At 38.1% G+C, this 25,129-nt stretch overlaps 1 protein-coding gene across 2 annotated transcripts; it reads left to right on the top strand.

Moving 5' to 3' along the window:
* Positions 1 to 6,531: 6,531 nt before the first annotated feature.
* LOC113531636 (carbohydrate sulfotransferase 11) lies at positions 6,532 to 24,644 on the top strand. Of its 2 annotated transcripts, none has more exons than XM_034309688.2 (3): positions 6,532 to 7,002; positions 19,315 to 19,391; positions 23,028 to 24,644. In XM_034309688.2, the coding sequence occupies exons 1-3, from the start codon at positions 6,882 to 6,884 to the stop codon at positions 23,868 to 23,870; spliced, it is 1,041 nt and encodes a 346-aa protein (XP_034165579.2). In that variant the 5' UTR covers positions 6,532 to 6,881; the 3' UTR covers positions 23,871 to 24,644. The 2 variants fall into 2 exon arrangements, with proteins under 2 accessions (XP_034165579.2, XP_026778285.3); XM_026922484.3 differs by having other exon boundaries at positions 6,534 to 7,006.
* Positions 24,645 to 25,129: the final 485 nt, after the last annotated feature.

Genomic DNA, 25,129 nt, shown 5'->3' with positions numbered 1-25,129 from the left:
AGTAAATTCCAAAGAATAGTCACTGCCAGTGAAGCAAGCCATCATTAAGCTGAAAAATCAAAACAAACCCATCAGACAGATAGCAGAAACATTAGTTGTGGCCAAATAAATTATTTGGGACAAAAGAAAGAATGCAGAATAGAGACTGTTGTGTGTGAAAATCCAAGGAGTTCAGCAGTTTGTGAAATACTCAAACCTGCCCTTATGGTACCAACATCCATGCCATGGTTAAAGTCACAGAGATCACACTTTTCTTCATTCTGATGTCTGATGTGAACATAACCTGAAGCTCTTGACCTGTATCTGCATGATTTTATACATTGTGGTGCTGCTTTATGATTGGCTGATTTAATAACTGCATGAATGTGCAGGTGTACAGGTGTTCCTAATAAAGTGGATGGTGAGTGTGTGTGTGTGTGTGTGTATATATATATATATATATATATATATGTATAGACTATGACTATTATTGTAGTTTTATATATATATATATATATATATATATATATATATATATATATAATAGTCATTCAAAGTATATGCTTATAGTGACTTATATTTGAACTTTCCAGCTCTGTCACAACAGACTTACAATAATCTTATTTTAGGTTATGACTGTGAAATATGTAAATAAAAAGTAGCTGATAGCTACCGTCTTTGTGGCTGGCTCTAGTCACATATTTCCTATTATGTATGCTTTATCTATCTATCTATCACCCTTCACTGAACTTGCCCTCAGTTCTAGTGTATGTGCGTGTTTAGATTAGTAGGTAGGTAGATATTGGTATTTTTAACTGGAAAGGAAAAATACTCTGGATTTTTTTGTCATTCCCATTTGTGGTCCTTGTCTTCCCACTCCCATGCCAAATCTGCCAGTCCCACTCACACACTCAGATTATTGTGCTTCAGATGCTGTGTCATCATGAGAAGTGCAGTTTGAGTTCCTAGTTTCATAGAAATCTAAAAGGATTTATAATAATCATATAATAATACTTTACTCAATATAGGGCTTGTTTTTTTCTGCTGAGGAGTGTGTCGACACTAATAGACCAGACAGATATTGTAAGATGACAAAGATAATAGCTATGTGTGCTTTAGGCATCATAGTAGACTATTCATTCACACACAAAGTCAGCTGAAAGAGTGAAGTTCCATTTAGGTTTGCAATTTGGGGAATTTGCATGATGACAATGCAGTTTGAATGTTAAACAGGATGTGTGATTAAAGACTGATTAACAGTAAGGGTGAGATTATTTCACAATAGTTCATCTCTATAGAACAGATTAGATGTCTTTTCACTGGATTTGTGTTGACTCACAGTTCTTTATGTTCATTCAGTCCTCATGCGGTTCAGCATGTCTGATCGTCTGTCTCCACCTGCTGATATAGACTGGCAGTGTCTCTTCAAATCACAAGTAACTATGAAATTACAAACATTCATTGTGTTTTGCTATCTGTCCTTTATCCATTTTATTAGCCTTTAGAAGGGTTTAGAGAATGAGTCAGTAAGACATTTACAAGTAAACTGTTCTTAAAAAAAATAAACAGAACTGTATTGTCATCCAGTAAGGAAGTTCAATAGGGAAGTCTGATTATCTTTAATACATGTCTGTGACTCACATCTCACCAGATACTGGAAATCTTCCCTGTTTGCACACTGGCTGGTGTGGGAAAAAAGGCTGTTACAATATTGTGCCAGTTAATTAAATGAAATCTGATAGGCCAATCTCTGTCTATTATGAATAATTCCTGTTTTGAGCAAGTACCACTGTTCTGGGGCATCTCGATGTTACCAAATCTACGATGATATACTATATAATGCTTTACACCTGACATATTGTATATTCTGTATTAGTAATTAATTAGTAATTACTCATATATATTTCTCATGGGAAAAGTATAAAGTGATTCAGGTAGGACAAAATCACATTCCTAGTCATACTGTACGTGCATACATTAAAAAAATGAATAAAATGGTAATATAAAAAAGACTAGTTTTTTACATTGGCCTGCCATTCTCTCATGTCCTCTGTATGTATATGTGTTCCACTATATGAATTCAATCTTTCTGTATAACTTTCAGCATGTAAAACCCACGCTCAAGATTTACATCAATTCATGCAGGACTGGCTTTAGCTATTTTGGATGCTCTAGATTTGGCAAGGTTTCATTCATTTATTCATCTTCAGTAAGTGGTTTATCCTGTTCAGGGTGCAGTGGATCCGGAGCCTATCCTGGGAGCACTGGGCACAAGGAGTTGTGGTTATTTAGAGTTGCCAGTCCATCTGTTTTTATGAGGTGGGAGGAAATTGGAGAACCCAGATGAAACCCACATTGACACAAGGCGAAAATGAGATTCTGCACACTTTTCTGGCCACAGACTTCAGGCTGAAATCTGACTGACTCTCCTTACATGATGACAGACACACATAACCTGTCACATTCTTTCCTTGCAAGCTCACTTTCGCAACATTGTGGTTATAACCAAGCAGCTATTCGGGCCTTATGTTACTTATTAAATGAGTCAGCTCTCAGTCAAGAGCAGTATGATCTGATGCTGTAAAATGAAGGATCCACACAATTCTGCAAAGTTCTCATATGTTTCACTCTTTTCCCCAACTGTCTATACTTTTTAAACTTTTGGAATTTCATAACTCCAATAACTACTTCACCTTATTCTCCTCTATCAGAATTGTTTCCACTGCTCAATGTACCAGTTCTTTAATTCTTTATTCTTTAATGATGCAACACATCTGGTTTTGGTGTGGCAATGAACTATTTCTATTTGTGTTGACAGAATAGATGCCACAAGCAGAAGTAAAACTAAAATAGTAAATCTAGTGCTTGCGCCATAACATATACTTTCCTCTTGAGGACTGACCTATATCAAAATTAACAGTTCAGATACTCGAAAAAATCTCTATGCATGATATACACTAACTGTTACAATGTCCAGGATAGCAAAATTTTAAGTAATAAGCACACAGATTTCCTCTGCTCTGCTATTTGTATTGCAGGGCTTCCCAGGGCTTTGTGGAAGTGTGACCTCCTGAACAGTTTGATCCATTTGGATGTCGAAAGTCCACACTTTAAACCATTTTAAAATCCCAATGAAAAGCAGGAGTGTGTGGCCGATTTTAAAATAGTTAGTGTCTTCAGCTATTTTTTTGGCGTTCTCGTGTTTCTCGGTTGTCATTAGGTGGCAGCAGAGCATTAAAAAAAATTGAAACTATTCTAAAGACCCCAATACTGTGATATGACTATATAGCTACAAGTCCTACTGTGAATGCATTAAGAGTTGAGTGGTCAGCATGTGGTTAACTGGAATAAGAAGGAAAAGTAACTAGACCAAATAAGCTTGAGATGTACTGCATCAAAAGTGTGTTTGAGAAAACAGGGGAGAGGGGGAAAGCTGTGTTTGAAGAGATCCAGAAAAAGGGAGGAGGCAGCTGGGTTTGGTGATCTAATCTCCTGGAGCCAGAAGTGGGCACATGTTAGGAAACGCACACCCACACCCACACACACACACGCATGCTGAATGAAAACCCAGAACCTAAACACAAAATACCACTCCATGATGAAATGGAGGTTCTTTTTTAATCTTCATATTTCCATTTTTGTTATAGTTACCACTTAATAAATTAGTTCAAACTATGATCGGCAGTTGTCATTAATAACTAACTATAAATGATTTATTTTTTTCAAATGTTGGAAGGCTTCTAAAACATTTGAGTAAGGGGCAAATCTTGAATAAAAGTATTGAATGACATGGAATAATTTTTCAATAGTAACAACTGTTCAAAATTGTGAATAATATGTCCTGTGGCCCACATGTGGGAATGAATAATGGCCCAAATCTGGCCCACATGTGAACATCAAGAGCCACACAAAAACACAGCCATACCTCTACCAGGAGTCAAATCAGAAAATACCAGCCAAATAAAAAAATTTCATATGGCTCACATCTGTACACCCAGAGCAATTCAACAATATAGCCATATCTTTACCAGAAGTGAGCCACGTTAAAAAAAAAAAAGGGCCATATGCATGCTGTTTATATAGGCCTAGCTGATTTCATGCCCTTCTGTGGCACACATATAGATGATACACCAAAGCCAGTGGAACCTCAAAACAACACCTGCCCTACTATTTTTTTTTTAATTAGTAACAGTTATGCATTTTCAGTAGCACCATAATTAGGTAAAATGTCGACATTTTTACATTTTAGCATTTCAATTTTAAATTGTAAGTACATCAACATTTCATCGTCAACTGAGGCAGTGTAAAATTCAGTGAGTTATTTAGGAAAAGGAAGAAAGACAGCATTGATTATTTCCTGTTCAGAAGTTTTGGTCAGTTTATGGAGTAGGTGTTTTCCATTACCAAATTACATCTCTTGAAAAAAGCTATAGACCTAAGAAACTTATGTTCTGACAATAAATGAAGTGATTAAAAATTAACACAAACATGTTTACATACAGTTAGGTTTTATATAAACATCTGTTTGCATGTATGAATGATGTACTGTATAATTACTGAGTATGTCTGACAAAAATATGAATACAACAACTTGCAGTTCAAATAGATGGCAGCATCACTTGATTAGAAGAGCTTTCAGATTAAATACAGGTTATGAACAACATTTAGCAATTTAAAACTCTGTAAAACACATTCACAAACAATAATAAACAATATTTACATAATTTTGAATTGTAAAACCAAATTACATGCACACGTGAAATTATGTATTCAATGTAATACCTTTGAAAATGATCTTAGTCTTAATATTTTCTAAAAATCCTGTTTTAAAATAGAACACAATATATTTGCAATAAATATTTATCCAACTGAAGATAACAGGTCACTCTCCTCAGTTTCCTCCTCCTCCACTACCACCCCATCATCATCATCATCTTCATCATCATCATCAAGAGGCAGCTGCCCATCTTATTAGCTGTCTTCTTCCCTGACGCCCATTCCATCATGTTCTTCAGGTGCCTCCTTCAACTAAAAATGACAGTCCTTCTCCCCCTTATGTTGGAAATTTAACCAGCTATCTGACAATTGTCAAGAAAATTATGCCAGTCTAAACAGATGTATTGCATACTAGCACTAACTTTCAATGAATATACATGAAAAATGCCTGAATAAAAGAACTTTTTGGCTGACTGAGCAAACTATTATATGGATGATTCCACAAAAGAGGTACCATTTAGTCATTACCATTTTTAAAAATTAAATTTTAAAAAAAGTTTTTTCAACATGGAATCTAAGAAAGCATGCACTTAACCATTCAAAAATGTTAACCCATCTCAGGCAACAATGTAATTTTTATAATCTTTTTTTTCCCCTAATTATGGCTGCATTTTGCTCTTAAGTGAGTAAGAGAGTATAAGTAGAAGGGTTTAGCTTTTAGCATAGAATTAGCAAACACACAAAATGTGATTAACTAGCATCTACGCTAATGGCATGATGACATTAAGGATGTTCTAATGATTTACTTAAAATTACCATTTTTTTAAAAATTAATAATTTACTATCAGTTTATAGAGATAATGTACTTTTCTTCTTTTCATGATCTTCAGAAAAGTTTCCTGTTGTGACTTGTGAAATATTCTAAATATTTGTTAGGGGTTTAATACTTATTCACTCAAAAGCGTTGAGTGTCTGTTATGGGACACAGCTAAAATGTCCCATTTTCATAAACTATAATGGATGGATCATGGGAAATGACTATTCAAGAATGACATGTTAAATAGTTTCACACACAAAAATAACAACTTTTCTGAAGTATTTTAATGATTATATTTCAAGGTAAAGTTTAGTAGTGGCCTTGGGGAGGCCAAAATGCTATTTTAAGTGTCTTAGGTAGTTTATTTTTATTTCATGATCTTTTTAAAATGAATGTTAATAAAGTTATTTATCTGAAATATACATATAGCTTGTTGTGAAGGACACAATATGTTTAAAATGTCGTTTACCGTTTTAAAATGCAATGTCTGTAAATGTAATGTCAGTGGAACACAAATGGCTCTCTAATAGCAGAATCCCACCGCACTCCACTCACTGAAATGGAGTGGTAGGTAAGGCTGGGCTGCTAGCCAGTAAAAGCTACTCTGACAGGATTTCGAGGTGGAATTTTAGCTATAAAATGTGTACACAGTTACTGTCTGAGTACATAAAATCTTTCAATTCATACATGCTTCACTGCCAAGACAACCCCTTTTTATATTTTTGGCCCAAATAAAATTTCTTAGGCCTACAAATATTGAAGTGAGTAGCCTGCTAATGGGAATGTGTCATCTCTCTCTCTTGTGTGAGAATTAGCCTGCTAATGGGAATGTATCATCTCTCTCCTGTGTGAGAATTACTAATGGGAATAAATCGTCTCTCTGTTGTGTGAGAATTACTAATGGGAATGTATCATCTCTCTTTATTTGTGCCCGCTTTACATATGACCACTCAGTCCTGCCCGCAATATTTTCTCACTGACTTTCATAAACTCTGATGTAAAGCTACAAGCAATGAACAGTCGACTACAGCACGCGACCAGCGGAAGCTCGCCGGCTGCCATGTCAGGCTTTAGCCAACTCCTACTTTTCCCTTTGCTGAGCGCGTACAGCTGATTAGTTGGCAGCTGCTTGGTGATTAGCGGCTCTCCCGCCTCCAGCGCTTCACATTCGGACCGTTCCTGCTCCAGACCGGTTCGGGACACACACACACACACACACACACACATGTGAACACACACCGTGATGAAGACCTGGCCGAGTGAAAAGCGTCTGTTGGCTTTCCAGGAGAGTCGTGTGGGTTTGCTGTGCGAGTCGTGGAGCTCAGCGGCGCACTGAGAGAAGCAGCAAGTCTTCACCCAGTCTTCCTCTATGAAGTACAGAGCGCCAGACACAGAGCAACATGAGAAAACCCAAAATCAACCGCATGGTGCTCGCTATGTGCCTGGGGTCCTTCGTTATGCTCATATTTTATTTTCAGAGTCACTTGAAAGTAGGTAAGTGCCTTTACGAGCTGATGTGTTCTGTGCAAAGTCTATTCTGTTCTGATTCCAGTTTGTTCTGATTCTCTACTGATTCCGTTTTGTTCTGAATCTATTCAGTTCAGTTTAGTTCAGTTCTATTCTGATTCCGTTTTGTTCTGATTCCGTTTTGTTCTGATTCTGTTCAGTTCACTTGTGTTCTGTTTCTATTCAGTTCAGTTCTGTTCTGATTCCGTTTTGTTCTGATTCCGTTCAGTTCACTTGTGTTCTGTTTCTATTCAGTTCTGTTCTGATTCCGTTTTGTTCTGATTATATTCTATTCCATTCTCTTCTGATTCTGAATTGTTCTGATTCTATTCAGTTCTGTTCTGTTTTGATTTTGAATTGTTCTGATGCTATTCAGTTCAGTTCTGATTCTCTTCTGATTCTGTTTTTTTTTTCTGATTCTATACAGTTCTGTTCTGATTCCGATTTGTTCTGATTCCGAATTGTTCTGATTCTATTCAGTTCTGTTCTGTTTTGATTCTCTTTTGTTTTTATTCTATTCCGTTCTGTTCTGATTCTGAGCTGTTCTGATTGTATTCAGTTCTGTTCTGATTCCGTTTTGTTCTGATTCTATTCCGTTCTGTTCTGATTCTGAATTGTTTTGATTCTATTCAGTTCTGTTCTGATTCTGAGTTGTTCTGACTGTATTCAGTTCATTCTGTTTTGATTCCGTTCTGTTCTGATTTTGTTCAGTCCTGTTCTGTCTTCTTTTCTTTTCTTCACTTAGTTTTATGTATTCAGGTATTCTAACAATATAACTTTACAAAGCAAATGAAATATTCATGATATCCTGAGTGCAGCTGGTGATGCCATGATTATACTAAGGCCAAATTATACAGATTCTCACTAAAGATGCCATTGTGTTTGCTTTAGGCTATGTTTGAGTGTGTGGACTCATGAGTACTCCAAATTTTGTATGTTTGTTATGATTATTCTTATGATTAAAATACAGAATAGGGTAAGAACATGGAAAGTTATTTGGTACTGTGCGGGTCATTTATTGGACTTTTCTACTTTTCTACTCACATTACTGGCATATTGCTGCATATTTGAGATTGTACACGGAGTTATATGTAGTATAGACTCATGTTCTCCCATAATCATTGGAATGAAATAGACTGAATTAAAACTAGACACTGCCAACACATCAATGGAACATTTCCCATGTGGAAACTCCTGACGGAGTTCTGTTTAATGAGCCTGGTGTTGCTTGTGTGTGTGTGTGTGTGTGTGTGTGTGTGTGTGTGTGTGTGTGTGTGTGTGTGTGTGAGAGAGAGAGAGAGAGAGAGAGAGAGCACATGTGATAAGCTCTGTGAAAGTGAGCTAACTGATACACCCATTAATATATGATATGTAATTCTTGTATTTCAGTTTAGAACTCTCTTAACTCTTCTATCAACCCTTCTCTCTTTCCCTCCTCTCAACCCTCACCCTTCTGCAGTCATCCTTCTCACAATGAGAGCTTTCAGACAGGGCTAAAAATGTTCAGATTTGCCAGCAGCCCGGTTGTGCATGAAGAGTCAAAAATATGACCCTGCTGCCTTAAAAACAGGCGGTTTTTAGATGATTTGATTATATATGAATCAAAATTGTTTGCAGCAGTTTCTGGATTTAACCCGTTTACATTATCAGGACTGAAGATTTGTAATATTGATTTGATTTTGCCACCACTGAGTCTGATCCTGCTCCACCTTGGCTTTCAGTGAATTGATGATTCTGGTGCCAGCCACTTCAACATGTGTTGCTTGCTTTTGTAAATCCAGAAAAGTCTGTGAGTTTTCCTGTTACCACTCCACCCCACTGCAGTGAGACCAATTCATTCATGTGCTAGTCATTAATACAACCAGGGATCAACATAATGGTACTGCGCTACCAAAACTGCATGCTGTTTGAAGCAGGGCATGGATCCTAGACCCTGCCTTCTTTTCCCTTAGCTTGTTTTGCCTTGTTTTGGTTCTTATCCCACGTGAACAATAGACACAAAGGCCATTCTTGAAGTCTTACACAATATAAGACTAGAGCACATCTCAAGATGTACTCTGTTGTGTCTGAAACAGCCATTGCTACAATTTTAGAGTGAAAAATAATTTCTGGGAGGATCTGTTTCTGTCCCAGTTGGGCCTCTTTGCTTCTTTATCTCTGATGTCCTATGGGTCCTCTGGGTTATTAATGCCATGTTTTGAGGCACTTGGCAAGCCCACACACCTCATGACACTATGTGACTGGCTGGGCCTGAAAGAAGGAGTGATCTATGAAGTTATGGGATACAGTAAACTGATTTTAGTACAGGTCTTCAATAGCAATTCTTCAGAACAGAGGATCAGCGGCAAACGATCTTGAAGGGAAATATATACACTTAGATTTATTACCAATTTGTCAAAAATTTGAGCTAAGAGCATTCACAGTCTATAAAACAATACTAGCTACCAGCTGCCAAAAGACAGACTGAGCTGATCAAACTGGTAGATGGAAATAGTTTATTCAATTTAGTAAAGTAATACAGGATCTACAAAATACATACAGGATCTTAGACCTAGTGTATGTAACCAAATCGGATAATCACACACGAACAACCAGCACCAACTGATCTGCCAGCTCTACCTTGGCCCAAACATCTCTGCCAATCCAGTCAACCAGCACCTGTCAGCTTGGCCTGTAGTTTAGAAGCTGATAAATAAACAGACCGAGACGAATTTTATACCTAATCTTCATGCTCATCAAACCATTCAGTGAGCCCTCATATCATATGGATGGGGGCATTGTCATCCTGGTAGAGACCACTTCCATCAGGATGGAAATGTTTCCACCATGACAGCAAACTAAATGCCTCAGACAGCATAACAGAGGCACCGTTTCTTCCTTTAACTCTGTATTTACTCGAATGTAAGTTTTTGGGTTTTTTCTTTATCCGTATGGAGTTAAAGGCAAATATATATTTGTGAGTTAGTTTAGGAAAAAAAATCTGCTTTGTCACAAATTCATGAGTGTACTGTTAAAATAAGTGTACACCATTCACCTCTTCTTACAGATGTAGAAAAACAAAAGATATCAGATTAGTGGCATATATGCACTGAATGCCCTGATTATTGGCCTTACATTCTGATGTTTTTAATTTATTAGCATCATGCTCTATAGCATCATGCTCTATATATGGGCGCATATGAAAACAATAACTGTTAACATGACTATTATATAACTGTATTATTTTGGGAACAACAAAAATCAAATAATGATTGTATTATTTAGTTTGTATGTAAAGGCCTTCAGTGATTGCCTATTCCACAGTTTGCTGTTTAGAATATTTACAATATAAGCATGGAGGCTCATGGTTAACAGACATGGGTTAAAATGAATTTGCAAAAAACATTCCCACAGCTGAGCAAAACTACAAAGGAAATGTGCATATTTCCCCTAGAATGTAATCAGAAAGACAGCAGATTTCCAAGAGCAACAGTGTTTTCTCACTAGCTGATTCTCCTCTGTTCCAGCACATCTATCTGCCAGGGAGGGCAAAGGCTAACATTTGCTACTTCTAAGATACACAAAGCCACTTCGTTTTAAACGTCTGCCTATGCAACGTCTGAACACGCTTAGAGGAGCGCTATGGCGTTGTTGGTATTCAAACTTTTTACCAAGCTTTTAACCATTGCACTATTAGGTGACCCACTGTTTCCCTAGTGGTACAGATGACTGACTAAAATCGGTGCCAGTTACTATGCCAGTTAATGACGAAATGTTTTTAGCATGTCAGTAATAGAATTCATAATACAACTACACAATTTTGAGGTAATACTCATCTAACCAGGTTACATTGTCAGAGATGTCGGAGATTGCATTCAGACTGTCACAAGCCGACTTTGCCTTGAACTATATGACGTGAAATGTGACTGTGAAGCTGTAATGGGAGAGAACTCTGGGAACATCTGCTTTGTGCTACACAGCCAGGCCTCCCTCTGAAGACTGTTAGGTGGGAGTTGAATAGTACGTAGGATACAGGGAGGTGGTGAGTGTGGAAACTCCATCACTAGTAGAGAAAGAGAGATTTTAGGAATTTATAAAGTGTTAACTACTCTGCAAAAAATGTACATATCAGCAAGTCGAAATAAAATGCCATATTAGCAAGTGCAGTTATCTTGAATATAGACAAATTTACCTAGTATTTCCTATTATAAGATTAAAATAAACCAAATATAAGTTTATATCAAATATGTTGATAGTCATTTTTACTAATTTCAAGCTTGAAATAGTCTTTTTCTGTTGGCAGATAATTTTGCTAATTTCTAGAAAGAAGCAAAAATTATCTGCCAGTAGAATAAAAAAATTCAAAACAAAAAATTATTAAAGAATTAGAAGTAATTAGAATTAGTAAACAAAAAAAATCTGGAAATAGATTTAATAGTCTTATATTTGGATTATTACAATCTGATAATAAGAAATACTAGGTAAATTTGACTATATTCAGGATATTTTGGCTTGCTAATATGGCATTTTTTTGCCATGTAGGAAGAAGGAGGGACTTGAGCTGTGGTTTCTTCAGTTATTTCCTATGTCCATTAAATTATAAATGGACAAACATGTCTAGCATTAAAATATTTTTATAATAACATGTATAGCGTGATACATCCTGTGAAATATAAAATGCTGGCTATACACATACCATGGATATAAAAAGTCTACACACTCCTGTTAAAATGGCATGTTTTTGTGATGTAAAAAAAATGAAACCAAGATAAATCATGTCAGAACTTTTTCCACCCTTTTTTTATACCCACAATGTATAAAAAATGAAGTGAAAAACAATCAGAAACATTTTAGGGAAAAATAGGGGAAATCAAAAAGTTACAATAACTGTTTTCTCCACATCTTCTTGGTTTCATCCGACTGCTGAAGCCATGGTCTGCTTACAAAGGATGCATGATATCTCATTTGTTGAAAGGTATCGATCAGGAGAGGGGTATAAAAGAATTCCCAAAACATTAGATGTACCATGGAACCCCGTAAAGGCCATCACCAGCAAATAGAGAAAACAGAGAACCACAGTGACCACCAAGGACAGGACGTCCCTCCAAAATGTATAAAAGAACAAGACAAAAACTTACCAGGGGGGCTGCCAATAGACCTACGGCAGCATTAAAGGAGCTGCAGGAATACCTGAAAAGTACTGATTACTCTCTTCATGTGACAGCAATCTCTCATAATCTTCACATGTCTGGGCTATGGCTTTTATCAAGGTGGAGGGAATCATGATTAGCTACAAATACCAGTTGATTATAGTGCAAAAGTGTCAGGTGTCTGCTAGTAAGCTGAAGATGAAAAGGAATTTCACCTTTCAGCATGACAGTGACCCAAAGCATACATCCAAATCAACAAAGAAATGGCTTAACCAAAAGAAGATTAATGTTTTTGAATGACCTAGCCAGAGCCCAGACCTGAATCCAACTAAAAATCTGTGGGGTGACCTGAAGCTGTGCACAGGAGATGCCCTCACAATTTGACGAATCTAGAATGTTTTCGCAAGAAAGAGTGAGAAAATATTGCCAAGTCAAGATGTGCCACGCTGATACTCTTACCCAAAAAGAGTGAGTGGTGTAATAAAATCAAAAGGTGTTTCAACAAAGTTTTCGTTTAGGGGTGTGCAAACTTATGCAACTAGGTTATTGTAAGTTTTTTTTTTTTTTTCCTAAAAATGTTTGAGTGTTTTTCCACTTTATTTGTATACTTTGCAATTTCACATTAAATGTGGGAAAAGATCTGCCATTTTTTATCTTGGTGTAATTCTTTTACTTCACAAAAACCTGCCATTTTAACAGGGGTGTGTAGCCTTTTTATATCCGCTGTTAGCTTTTAGGCACCTTTGAGTAATCTCAGTGCTTCTGAGCTGAACTCTGTTCCAGCATGACTGGCCTTTTCATCCTCCCCCTTTCTCTGAACTAGGGCACTGTGTGGTGGGGAATGTTATTATTAGTCTGTGCTGTCTAATGCTTTGTATCCCTTCTGATGTGCTAAAGATCTTTTGTTTAGATGCATGTTATATAGCTGACGTATTTGTATTCTTTCTCTCTTTTGGACTGTTGCTTAGTGTTTTAGCTAGATGTCGATAAAAAATTCTTTTTTTATTTCAGCATTATGTCTCATTTTTTGGATGCAGGAAATAAAATAAAAAAAGAAAATTCTTATATATGTTTTTTTAAAAGGCAGTAAAAATACATTTAACAGTCTTTGACTGAATTTTTAAAATCAGCCAGGGAAATAAAACATGTTTTATGGCCTACTTTGCTTTGTTCTTTGTTGGCGATGGCCATTAAACTAACATACAGAGAAAATTCAAAAATTCTTTGGTACCCCATGCTGGGTACAGAGCAGCTCTCAGCCTTCCACTAGCTGTACACGTCTGCAGAGGTCCTTCATTCCCTGAAGGTCTCCATACAGAACGCCCTTCATAGCCAGCACAGGGACCCACATTATCCTCCTCAAACTCCCTGAAGAGAGAGAGAGAGAGAGAGAGAGAAAGGGGGGAAGAGGCAGGATGTTGGTGGGGGGAAGCCACAGTGAAGCTGGCTCTAGAATTCTCTCTCTGTGAATAAGCTGGGGCTCAGTGAACATGGCAAAGGTTTCTAACAACAACTAAAACATGCAGCTATATCAACGGCCATGTACAGAAATAGAGGAATGTTATTTCAGCTAAAGTGAAATTCTCAAGGGAAATAATGCTGCAGCAGTTAGTTCTCTCTCACACACACACTGCTGCTATTCAGCGTCAAAAATTCTAGTTTGTCCTGTGTGTTTGTTCCTCTGCCGCAGCACTGGATACTGCTTGATCAGGGGATTTATATATAGTACTGACACCGATGTATAAAATCTACTTGTGGAAGGATTCAGAAAATGATGTTACACGCAACTTCCACTTTGTGTGAGGAAAAACAGCAGAGTGCACACAGTGAAGGTTCACAGTGACACAGACGACTTGGCACCAAAGAGTCAAATGATCTGATCCCAAGAAAGTGTCACGGGTCAAAAGCATGGTGCAGAAAGGTGTATAGGCCCGTGATGGATTTAGGTGAAGTGTAGCTGACAGACTGAAACGCTCTAATGTGGTGAGTAGATGTTGTGTGTTAACACACTGACCATGTTCTGCAGTAAGAGTTCACATATTTGCTCCTTTACCCCATTTTACATTATGGTTGGAATGCTATGGACTTGAGACGCTTTGTTGTTCGCATGTGGCTTAAAGCCATGCTATAATAACAGTCTCATATTTCTAAATTATATCCAAAACCCGAGCCAACCTGCTTATATAAAACCCATGATTCAACCTGCATCCACAATCAACCACATAAGGATTACTTCACTCATTAGGCATGATGGGTTTAAAGATAATGATCTTGGATTCATCACTTTTCTCTCTGTTGCTATTGTCGTTCATTAATTTCACATTGGCTGCTGTTCTGTCTGTGATTTCACATCCTGGTTTTTTCCACATTTTGCTTTTTATTTCTCTCTTTCATTTCAGTCACATCTGACCTGCTCCTGTTTTATATCGCCATGAGCCCAGAAATGTTATGCAATGCTGTTATACACACTATTTGCAGGTACGTCACGCCCCGTGGGTGACCGATCCAGTGCACTACTCTGAGTTCCGTGAAGGTTTTTTGACATTTTAACCTGTAGTGTAAACACAGCAGTAATAAGGTGTGTATATATATATATATATATATATATATATATATATATAACACTCTTACCCTTTCTCTGTCTCATTCTTTCTTAATCCATTAGATCAGCCCATGTGCAGTAACGCTCTGGTAAACTTTGACCACTAGTGCAACTTGGTGTCATTTTAACCATTGATGGATGAAATCTCTAACTGAGTCTTTAACTCAAAATTCAGAAGCTCTGATTATGTGCTTTTAGGTCCTTTATAAGTATGCTTTGTGCAATGTAGTGCTGTTAGATTGTTTGCCTTACAGGATAACATAACGCTTTCCAGATGTTCAGACTCTGTGCACTTTTGGGTGGAGGCTGCTTTTTCAGACTGTTTCAGACTGAGTTAAGGGCCGATCATTTGAACGTGACGTACACTTACCAGCCACTCTATTAGGAACATCTGTACACTTGCACATTCATGCAATTATCCAATCCGTCAATCATGTGGCAGCAGCGCAACGCATAGAATCATGCAGATACAGGTCAAGAGCTTCAGTTCATGTACACATCAAACATCAGAATGAAAAATAAATGTGATCTCAGGGACTTTGACCGTGGCATGGTTGTTGCCCAGACAGTCCGGTTCGAGTATTTCAGAAACTGCTGATCTCCTGGGATTTTCACACACAGCAGTCTCTAGAGTTTACACAGAATGGTGCAAAAACAAAAACATCCAGTGAGTGGCAATTCTGCGGGTGGAAATACCTTGTTGATGAGAAAGGTCAGAGGAGAATGACCAGACTGGTTCCACCTGATGGGAAAGCTATGGTAACTCAAATATCCACTCTTTATAACCGTGGTGAGCAGAAACCCATCTCAGAACCGGGTTCTACTCCTGTCAGCCAAGAACACGAATCTGAGGCTACAGTGGGCACAGGCTCACTATCGCAACTTGAAGATTGGAAAAATGCCTTGTCTGTTGAATCTCGATTTTTGCTGCAACATGCAGATTGTAGGGTTAGAATTTGGCATGAATCCAAGGACCCAACCTGCCTTGTGTCCATAGTTCATGCTGGTGGTGCTGGTGTAATGGTGTGGGGAATGTTTTCTTGGCACAGATTGGGCCTCTTAAACCATTGAGCATTGTTTGAATGTCACAGCCTACGTCAGTATTGATGCTGACCACATGCATCCCTTTGTGTCACAAGATAGGTGAGTGTATTTGCAGGTGCTCTGTCAGATAAGAAGGTATGGTGTGTTGATTTGGAGCTGTGAATGTAATTTTTAAGTGATACCTTGAGAGTCTTTTTCTCGCCGTGTGTTTCGGGCCATCATTGGTGTGGACAGGGTGAGTGGGTTCAGTGCTCACAGACAAGTGAAGTACTACCTTGCCAAGTCTCACTGGAGCGTGGACACACACACACACACATACACAGAGAGAGAGAGAGAGGGAGAGAGACCACTTTTCTCCTAAGCCACTTTCCTAACATTGACATTCTCTTGGCCACTTCACATTTTCTCACACTCACCCTGTTTCCAGAAACTCATTCATTATGTTGAATTATTCAGTACTTAAATGTACAGTATACTGATTTATAGAGCAATGAGTATACTAATACATTTTTGAAACAGGGTTTAGAAAAATGGAAAAAACATGAAATAATTTGGAATTATTGCTGTTGAAGCCTGAAATAATTTATGATCATAATTAATAACTTTTTTGATGATGATAAATTGGCTATTGGTTTCCAAAGGTTAATATATATTTAGTGTGTATTGCTTTGCTCTAATCTTCTGTGTGTTCCCACGGCACATAAAAATACATGGCATAGGACATATATTTCAACATGGTGAGGTTCACTTAGATTAAGATTAAAAATTTGAGAAGCCTTATTTAATGCTATTGAAAGAATAGATGCTCTGAAGTTTTATGCGATTGGTAAATGTGTTATAAAGAACTGAGGAACTTTATTCTATAGCAGCCTCTGTAGATGCCACCGTATCCTCTAGTTTCAGTCTCTTCAACCAATACATTTCAAACTTTCTACTAATACAAACCTTACATTTATTGAATTAGTGTTTAGAAACTTGTGGTTTTTATGGTTCGCTGACATTTGATTACTTTGTTTACATTTTAGAGACAACATTTAACATTACAAATATGTGGACATTGCTAGTGAAGTTACAATAGTGTTTAATAGAAAGAAAAATCAAGGATCTTAAACATAAGGAACAGCAGTCAGGTTTGCTGTTAGCTCCTAAACACAAAACAGTAAGAGCTTCTTTTCTCATTCACCATTTTCCAACAGTGTTCAATGTCATATTAATGAGAAATCCAATACAGTGGAGACCACAAACGTTGGCCTCAAAGTTCCAGAATGCAATGCAGTTATGCAACGCAGTTGTGCAGCTATGTAACGCAAAGTCACAGCAGAGGCTTGGCTCAGCTGGTTAGTGAGCCACGAGATGACAGGAATGATGGCGCAGACGGTGATATTAGCATGAAAGTTGAAGTTTTGGACTTTTATCTGTGTGAGCAGAACGTATAGATGAGAAGGTGAGAGAGCTGGACAGACTAAAAGACTAAAGCGCTGCTACGGGGTCGAGGCAGAGCCAAGCATGGAAAGGAATCCATTTCCCCTACAATCTATCAAAATTCAGTCTACTGTCTGCACCATAAAATACTCCCTGTAAGCACACAGTACCTGGCACAGACACAAATTCAGGCTGGTATGGAAGGAATGTAGGCAGTGTTTCAAAAAGCCGCTCGTTGAAAGTGAGTGGCCAGTCAAGCCAAACTCTCCCAGAATACATATTGTTTCAGGGTCAGGATTTTTCTCGAGATCACACTGGTTCTATATAATTAAAGTCTCTGAAGTATGAGAACCCTAATATTAGGTCAGCACCTGGATTTCTGTATGAATACAGACTCTGTTTTCCTCTCTTATCTATCCTCAGTTCCCTGTTCAATCTTAATAGACTCATTCTAAAACACTTGACCTACTGTATCTCACTGTAAACACAGCCTGCACCAGTAACCTTTTTAACGTTTACAGCAAGATTTTCTACAGCGGACTACAGATACATTATTAGGTTTGATCGTAGCTGTTTAGTTTGGCATTTTCAACATACTGAATGATGCCTGTAAATCATGTATGTGTAGGTTAGCCCTATACATTAACCCCTGAAAAGCCCTATTCACTGTGTTTTTAGCCAAAAGGATTGCCCTTAACTAGGGTGAATCACAAGAGCCTGTTAACAGCCACAATCAAAACTGTAAAAACACTGAGCATTTTTTTAATCCAGTGCAAGTGCATAGCACACACAGCTCAGATCAGCATCACTCCTCATGGACACTTGTATTAAATGTATTACAGAAAAGGGACCTTATCATATTCAACAATTTTAGCACAAGAACTTTTTTCAAGAAATATTTGTGTATATACTATAAACAAACTATATGTACTATAAATAAATGTAACTATGAATATTTGCACTGGTTTGCCAACCATTCTTGGGTTTTTAATTACAATTACATTTATATTTACAGCATTTAGCAGATGCCCTTATCCTGAGTGACTTACTGAAGTGCTTTGTAGTCTCCAACTAAAAACAAATGCTAGTTCAGTAGGTCAGGGTATAAAAAAAAAAAATGCCCCCTGCAATTCCTACTCAGAGCTTAGCATTGACGTCATGTAAACATGGCTGCTCACCCTGTCAGCACTAAATAAAATATCACTTCAGTATTCTACATGTGTTTATTGTAGTATTTAATTTAGAACAATCAACATGGACACGTTAATTCATTAATTCTTGATGAAATGCTAGAGGATTTTAGTTGAGAAAGGATGTAACCTGATCCTCAAGGTTAAAACCATCTGCTTTCCATAAACTCATTGTTAAAGTTGGCTTATGTTGCATAGGAAAGTTGTGACATTGTAAATGCAAGGTACAAATATTTATGGGCTGTTGCAGATGTTCACAATTGAACACAGAGAAAGCAAATCTATTGAACCCAAACTCGTTCTCTTCATTTACCCAAATGCAGTGATATGGCTGATATGGCTGACAGGGATATCTGGTGAAAGGGGTCTGGTGAAAAGGGTCTTTCTTGGCAGCTAAGATGATAAAAAAGAAATCTTGTTTGCAAGATCTTAACTTTGAATAAGACTTGTGGCGATTAAAGAGCATCATTAGTATCACTGTCTCCATTACTCTATTCTCTCCAGCATCAAGGTGTTATGAGGCATCTAACATTTCCAAACTAATGCTTTTGACCTGTGTGTGTGTGTATGAATGAGTGTGTAGGTGTGATTGTGAGGGACACACAGATAGTCAGAGAGTGACTGAGTATCTGTGGTCAGTCTGTGACATAATAACCTCTTACTCATGGAGCACGCATTCAGACAGTGTAAGTTATTGTCTGTAAGAGAGAAACAGATTTGCTTTTGATTAAGAGAAATTAACATCATTTGTAAGCCAATGTGGATGAACGCTTTTAAATGAGGGAGGGTTTATTTTTGTGTATCAGTCTTTCCATTCCTACCATTATGTTGTTCTGCTTTCTGGTCTACTTTAGCACCAGTACTATTTGTTTATAAAGTTTTTTTTTTTTTGTCTTTATTTGGCATCAGCACAGGACGGTGGGCAGGCCAGAGGACCCAGGAAGTCTGTGAGGAGTCCACTCCAAGCCCTTTATACTACTGACCCTGTGAGTATCAATCACAGAGCACAGCTATCTGACATGGCACTTGATCATCTGCCACACGAAGCCTTATTAAATCCAAGAGACATAAAACAAAGTCATTAAATCTTCTGCTATCTAAATTGGGTCCGTGAAAAATGTATTCACTTTACTAATGCAAAAGACACACAGAGAGACAGGGAATAGTAATGTCCATCTCAGGGATGAATCATTATTTTCAAACTGATTCTTTTCCATAAATCAGTCAAACCAAACTTAATTACTGTGTTATTCATTTGAGAATTCTAACAATTTAATCCCATAAAATTGTAAGCACAGAACACAATCTATTAGAGCAACTCTTTTGAATTTGCTTAAATGTTCTACCTGAATGAAGATTTTTAGCGTACTGGCTTGGTTTCCTTTTTTGTGCTACACACATATGAGTCTACTTGGCTGAGCATTGACTATCCACTTCAGTATGAGCCAAACCAAGCTGAAAATGCACACGGGACCAGTTGAACAGACAGTCTGTAAACCGAATATCAATGAGTGTTTTATCAATATATTTGACTAAAGAGACTAGAGAAACTACCAGTAAATGTGCCAATTCCAAGACCCACAAACATCATCACAAAGAAGCTCATTTTCTGTGATGTTTGACTTGAAATGCTCTGAAAAACACAAACTCAAGAGCCAATTCTATAAAGTATTGTAATGTTAAGTTACTATGAGAGTTTGTTAGTGTTTATAACAGTGCCAAGCTAATGACAGTTTAAAAATGTAGACTGTGTAAGCACAAACTTGAATTCATGAATATGGATCAAAGTGGGAAAGCTTTTTGCATGTGCTAAAGATACGCAGTAAAAAATTATAAGGCTGTACTTTGTTTCTGATGTTGTTTAGGTAGAATTTTGATCTGTAGGCCTTTTAAACAAATTAAACAAATCCCTTAAAAATGATCTGACACACTGTGAATGAGCTTACCCACAAATACATGGGCTAGAATTATATTCAACAAAGCTTAGAGGTTTTATATTGCTCCAGTTAAAATTGAATTAATCGAATCAGACGTTTGATTCATTCAAATGGACCATTCAAAACAATCGGCTCAGGAAATTGATTCGAATTTCCTGTGACTAAAAGGGAACCCAGACAAAATAAATGAAAAAAAAAATTTTTTTTGCTTCCAGGAAAAAAAAAAGGCTTTATAAAAGGCCAGTTAGGAAAAGTACAAGAGTATTTCACTGAGTTCTGAGTGTTTTGCAAGTTGTAGGGACAAAGAAAGTAATTTATAGCAAAGATGCATTTAGTGTGTCCCTTTTTTAGTGTGTTTCAAATATATTTTTTTTTCTGTTGTTTTATAAGTTTATAATGTTTTATATGTTTATACGTTTAGGATATGCTCACATTTCATTTTTAACATTTTGGATTTCTTTATACATAAATTGTAAAATAGAGGGGCTTTTTTTCATTAGGGGTGCAAACTTTTGCACTCAACGATTTAATCAGCTTTAACTGCAGCCTCTTTCAAGCTTGGCTTCTTATAATACATTGACCTGAACCTAAACAAGCCATTTTTCTCAGCACAAGTTCTTTTTACATCAGTAATATCCATTAGCTTCTACCATGTCATTGAATTTTCTGGGTTTTAATGTAATTCCTAAAGCTGGCTTGGCTCCTTCCTCTCCTCTCTCTTTATCTGGACTGCTTCATTTGGGTGGGAGCTGTGCTGCATTCTCAGGTTTCTCACTAATGGCTAATAAACGTCCTTTAACAGCGAGCTCATCTGTACGTTCAGGCCAGACGGCGCGTGAGGGAAATGCTTTTTCCACGTGGCCACATTTTTTTCCTCCACCTTCACGTAGGGAATGAACGGTTCATTCACATCACAGCACACCTTTTTGAGAGGCTAAAAAAAAAAACAGACGCATGGATGTGTGCAAGGGTCACTGAAACAGCATGTGTGTGCAAGGGTTTAGTAGGCTCCAAATAGCCAGAAAGAAAGAGAGCGAGGGTGAAGAAGAGAGAGAGCGTAAACTGTTTCGACTTAAACGCACCAACTCAGGGAAAACACATCCACTTCAAATGATTAAGCATATCTCAGATATAATGATAGACATGGTTGATTTTCACTTTGTTGCTGTTATTCTGTATAATTTATAGATTGGTCTCCTATAGAAAGACCTGTGGTGAAGTTATAACTGGGTAAAAGCTGAGCTTGCTGCTAACCTAGGAATTTCCCAGCAATTAAGACTGTCACCACATTTCAGCTTATGAAATGTTTTCAGTTTACAGCAACACAGACAGCTGCACAGTAAATAACAGCCTCAGGATAGTTTTCCTGTCTTTGCTTAGGACAGACAGGTAAATACGTGCTCCCAGTGTGCATCTGGTACTGAGGAAAAACACATCTGACTCAGTGGGTAAACGGAAAATTACTCAGCACATGACTTTAATTTGAAGACATTGGCGCCCAGCACTGTGACACAGTGTTGAAAGAGAGGGCTTTCTCTGCTGTCTGAGCTGAACAATCTGATACAAACACTGTGTCATAATATGGAAAATGAACTGAATGCGAAAGATTTGACAAACAATTTAGCACAGACAGAAGAGACGTCGGGGAGAAACTACGAAATACACAAATGCAGTTGAGGTTACAGGGGGCTGAATATTACAGCTGAAACCCAAAAAGCTGAAAAAAAGATTAGAGGTAGTTATAAATTCAATATTAATATGACATTCAGAAAGGTAAATACACACATTTAAACTGATATTAATTTGATGTTTTGTTTGCTATTATTACATTATTCGATTATTTCTGACCACTTAATGACATGGATTCATTTTTGCTTTATAGTTTTTGATGTTCAGAGGATTTGGTCAAAATACTTAGAATGCTACAATAAAGATTTAGCTCATCATGAGTTGCATATGATTAATTAAATCTGCATAAATTGCAAAGGAATAATAGTTTATATAGTTATAGAAGAATAATAAAAAATACACTATATGCCCAAAAGTTTGTGGACACCTGACCATCACCTCCATATGTGCTTGTTGAACATGCAATTCCAGATTTAGTCCCACTTTGCTGTTATAATAACCTCCACTCTTCTGGGAAGGCTTTCCACTAGATTTTGGAGCGTGGCTGTGGGGATTTTTGCTCATTCGGCCATAAAAGTGTTAGTGAGGTCAGGCACTGATGTCAGGTGAGGAGGCCTGCAGTGCAGTTGGCTTTCTAGTTCATCTCACAGGTGTTCAGTGGGGTTGAGGTCAGTGTGCAGACCACTCGAGTTCTTCTACTCCAATCTCGGCAAACCATGTCTTCATGGAGCTCGCTTTGTTCACAGGGACAGTGTCATGCTGGAACAGGTTCAGGCCTCTAGACTCTAGTGAAGGGAAGCTGTTGCTACAGAATACAAAGACATCCTGTACAATTGTGTGCTTCCAACTTTGTGGCAACAGTTTGGGGAAGAACCACATATGGGGGTGATGGTCAGGTGTTCACATATTTTTGGCCATATAGTGTATGATTTGATTTTAGAGCAACTGGGGTGACAAGATATATTTCAGGGGTATTGCTTTCAAAATTTCATGGATGGCTAAAAATCTTTAGAGACATGATTATGGAAACATTATCTGTCCCTCTCTCTCCTGCAGACAGAATTGTCTCCTCTTCAGCTGATGCATCAAAGTCGGCGTGACCTCCTGGAGGATGTGTGTCAGTCTTACACTCACAAACGTCGTGTCCTGATCCCAGAGGACCTCAAGCACCTGATCGTGGATGATCGCCATGGCCTGCTTTACTGCTACGTGCCCAAAGTCGCTTGCACAAATTGGAAGCGCGTCCTGATGGTCCTGACAGGTGATTCGCAAAGAGACCCCCTTCAGATTCCCGCCAATGAGGCACATGTCCCAGGCACCCTGCGCACTCTGTCCGAGTACTCTATCTCCGAAATCAACCAGCGTCTGCGCACCTACCTAAAGTTTGTGTTTGTGCGTGAACCCTTCGAGCGGCTTGTGTCAGCGTACCGCAATAAGTTCACGCGCAGCTACAACACAGCCTTTCACAAGCGCTACGGCACCAAGATAATCCAGCGGCACCGTGCTGAGGCAAGTCCCGAGGCGCTGGAGCGTGGAGATGACGTCTCATTCTCTGAGTTTGTGCGCTACCTGGTGGACCCTGGCACGCAGCGAGAAGAGCCTTTCAACGAGCACTGGGAGCGCGTGCACTCTCTCTGTCACCCCTGCCTCATACACTACAACATTCTAGGCAAGTACGAGACGCTGCAGCAGGACTCCAGCTACGTGCTCAAACTGGCCGGTGTAGACGGCGAGGTCACGTTTCCTAGCTCGGCCAAAAGTACACGCACCACGGCAGACATGGTTGCCAGCTACTTTAAGGATATCAGCTCAGCCTATCAGAAGAAGCTGTACAACCTGTACAAGATGGACTTTCTGCTTTTTAATTATTCCATGCCTGCCTACCTGAAGTTCACATAAGGCCTGGTGCCTTTTACTAATATTTAGAGACAAAAAAATAGAGTTTTATTTTTGTTCGCACAAGTTCATCTGTGAGTACTGAAACTGTTTCAGTGGTTATTGTATGGTAATTTTATCGCTGAATGCAGTGGAACTGCAGTTATCAATTTGCACAAAGAACATCTCAATTCAAATGATCTGGAAGTTCTTGTTCTCTCAGTCTGAGGTTTCATCTTTGCTTATCTGTTCAGCATTTTTTCTGGCTTTTAATTTAACTAAGGTTGACTTGAGAGAACACATTACAGCGCTGCCCTTTGAGTTGCAGATAAAAAGGGGTATATGTTGGGCATTTATCAAGCCCAACATAATCAGAGAAGACCATGCTCTTTTCCTTCTTATTACCTAGTGAATACTGACTTTGCCTTCCCAGGTGTCTGTCCTCTGTGGAGAAGAGTTAAGAACTTGATGGAAACATATCAGTTGAGATGGAAGTGATGCCTGCTTTCTTCAACATGTTACCGATATTAGCCATCATGGACAAAGTGTACTGCTTTCTGCTTGTGCCTTGAGGATGAGGACTGTAAGGAATCAGAAATTGTGAGGGAAAACGGTCACTGTTTGACAGAACGGTATTAGAAACATATCATATTCACTATGATACCACGCATGAAAGTTACAGTTATTTATTATGGCATTTAAAGTTGGAGAATCTCTTCACTGCACATAGTTTAGACTCAACATTCAACAGCTCTGTTATTACAGATAAACTCAAATAAAGCAGAAAATCTGACCTCATTTTGCCCACTTTTGGGACTGAACTGCTTGTATGTGTATTTCTATATGTGTTTTATGAAAATATTACATACTAAATACTTTTATATATATATTACCTCTAATAAAAGTATTAGACAAATAAAATGAATATTTCAGCTGTAGGAGCTGGATGTGGGATGCAGCAGGTAGTGTTGCTTCCTTACAGCTCCAGGGTCTGGGGTTTGATCCTGAACTCTGGTTAATGACTGGGTGAAGTTTAACTTGTTTTCCTCATGCGTGTACTCTGTTTTTCTCCTTCCTCCCAAAAACACACCAGTAGGCGAATTGGCTATTCTAAATCAGTGTGTGTCCTGTACAGGGTGTATTCTGCCTTGCACCCTGTGTTCTCAGAATAGGCTCCAGATCCATCAGTATGTTACAGACAGTAATATAATGGTTCTGTTGCTCTAAATTACAGAAGGATCGTGATCTTTGAGGAGTTTTAAGGGACTTGACTGTCAATACAG

Source organism: Pangasianodon hypophthalmus, chromosome 2 (genome assembly GCF_027358585.1).
Source record: "Pangasianodon hypophthalmus isolate fPanHyp1 chromosome 2, fPanHyp1.pri, whole genome shotgun sequence".
In the NCBI taxonomy this organism is placed as follows: Eukaryota; Metazoa; Chordata; class Actinopteri; order Siluriformes; family Pangasiidae; genus Pangasianodon; species Pangasianodon hypophthalmus.
This window is presented reverse-complemented; position numbering and strand designations above follow the sequence as displayed.

Coding starts and splice junctions, on each gene's coding strand:
- LOC113531636 (XM_034309688.2), top strand. CDS start 6,882: ATGAAGTACAGAGCGCCAGACACAGAGCAACATGAGAAAACCCAAAAT. Junction 7,003..19,314: donor ATTTTCAGAGTCACTTGAAA/GTAGGTAAGTGC, acceptor ATTTGGCATCAG/CACAGGACGGTGGGCAGGCC. Junction 19,392..23,027: donor CCCTTTATACTACTGACCCT/GTGAGTATCAAT, acceptor TCTCTCCTGCAG/ACAGAATTGTCTCCTCTTCA.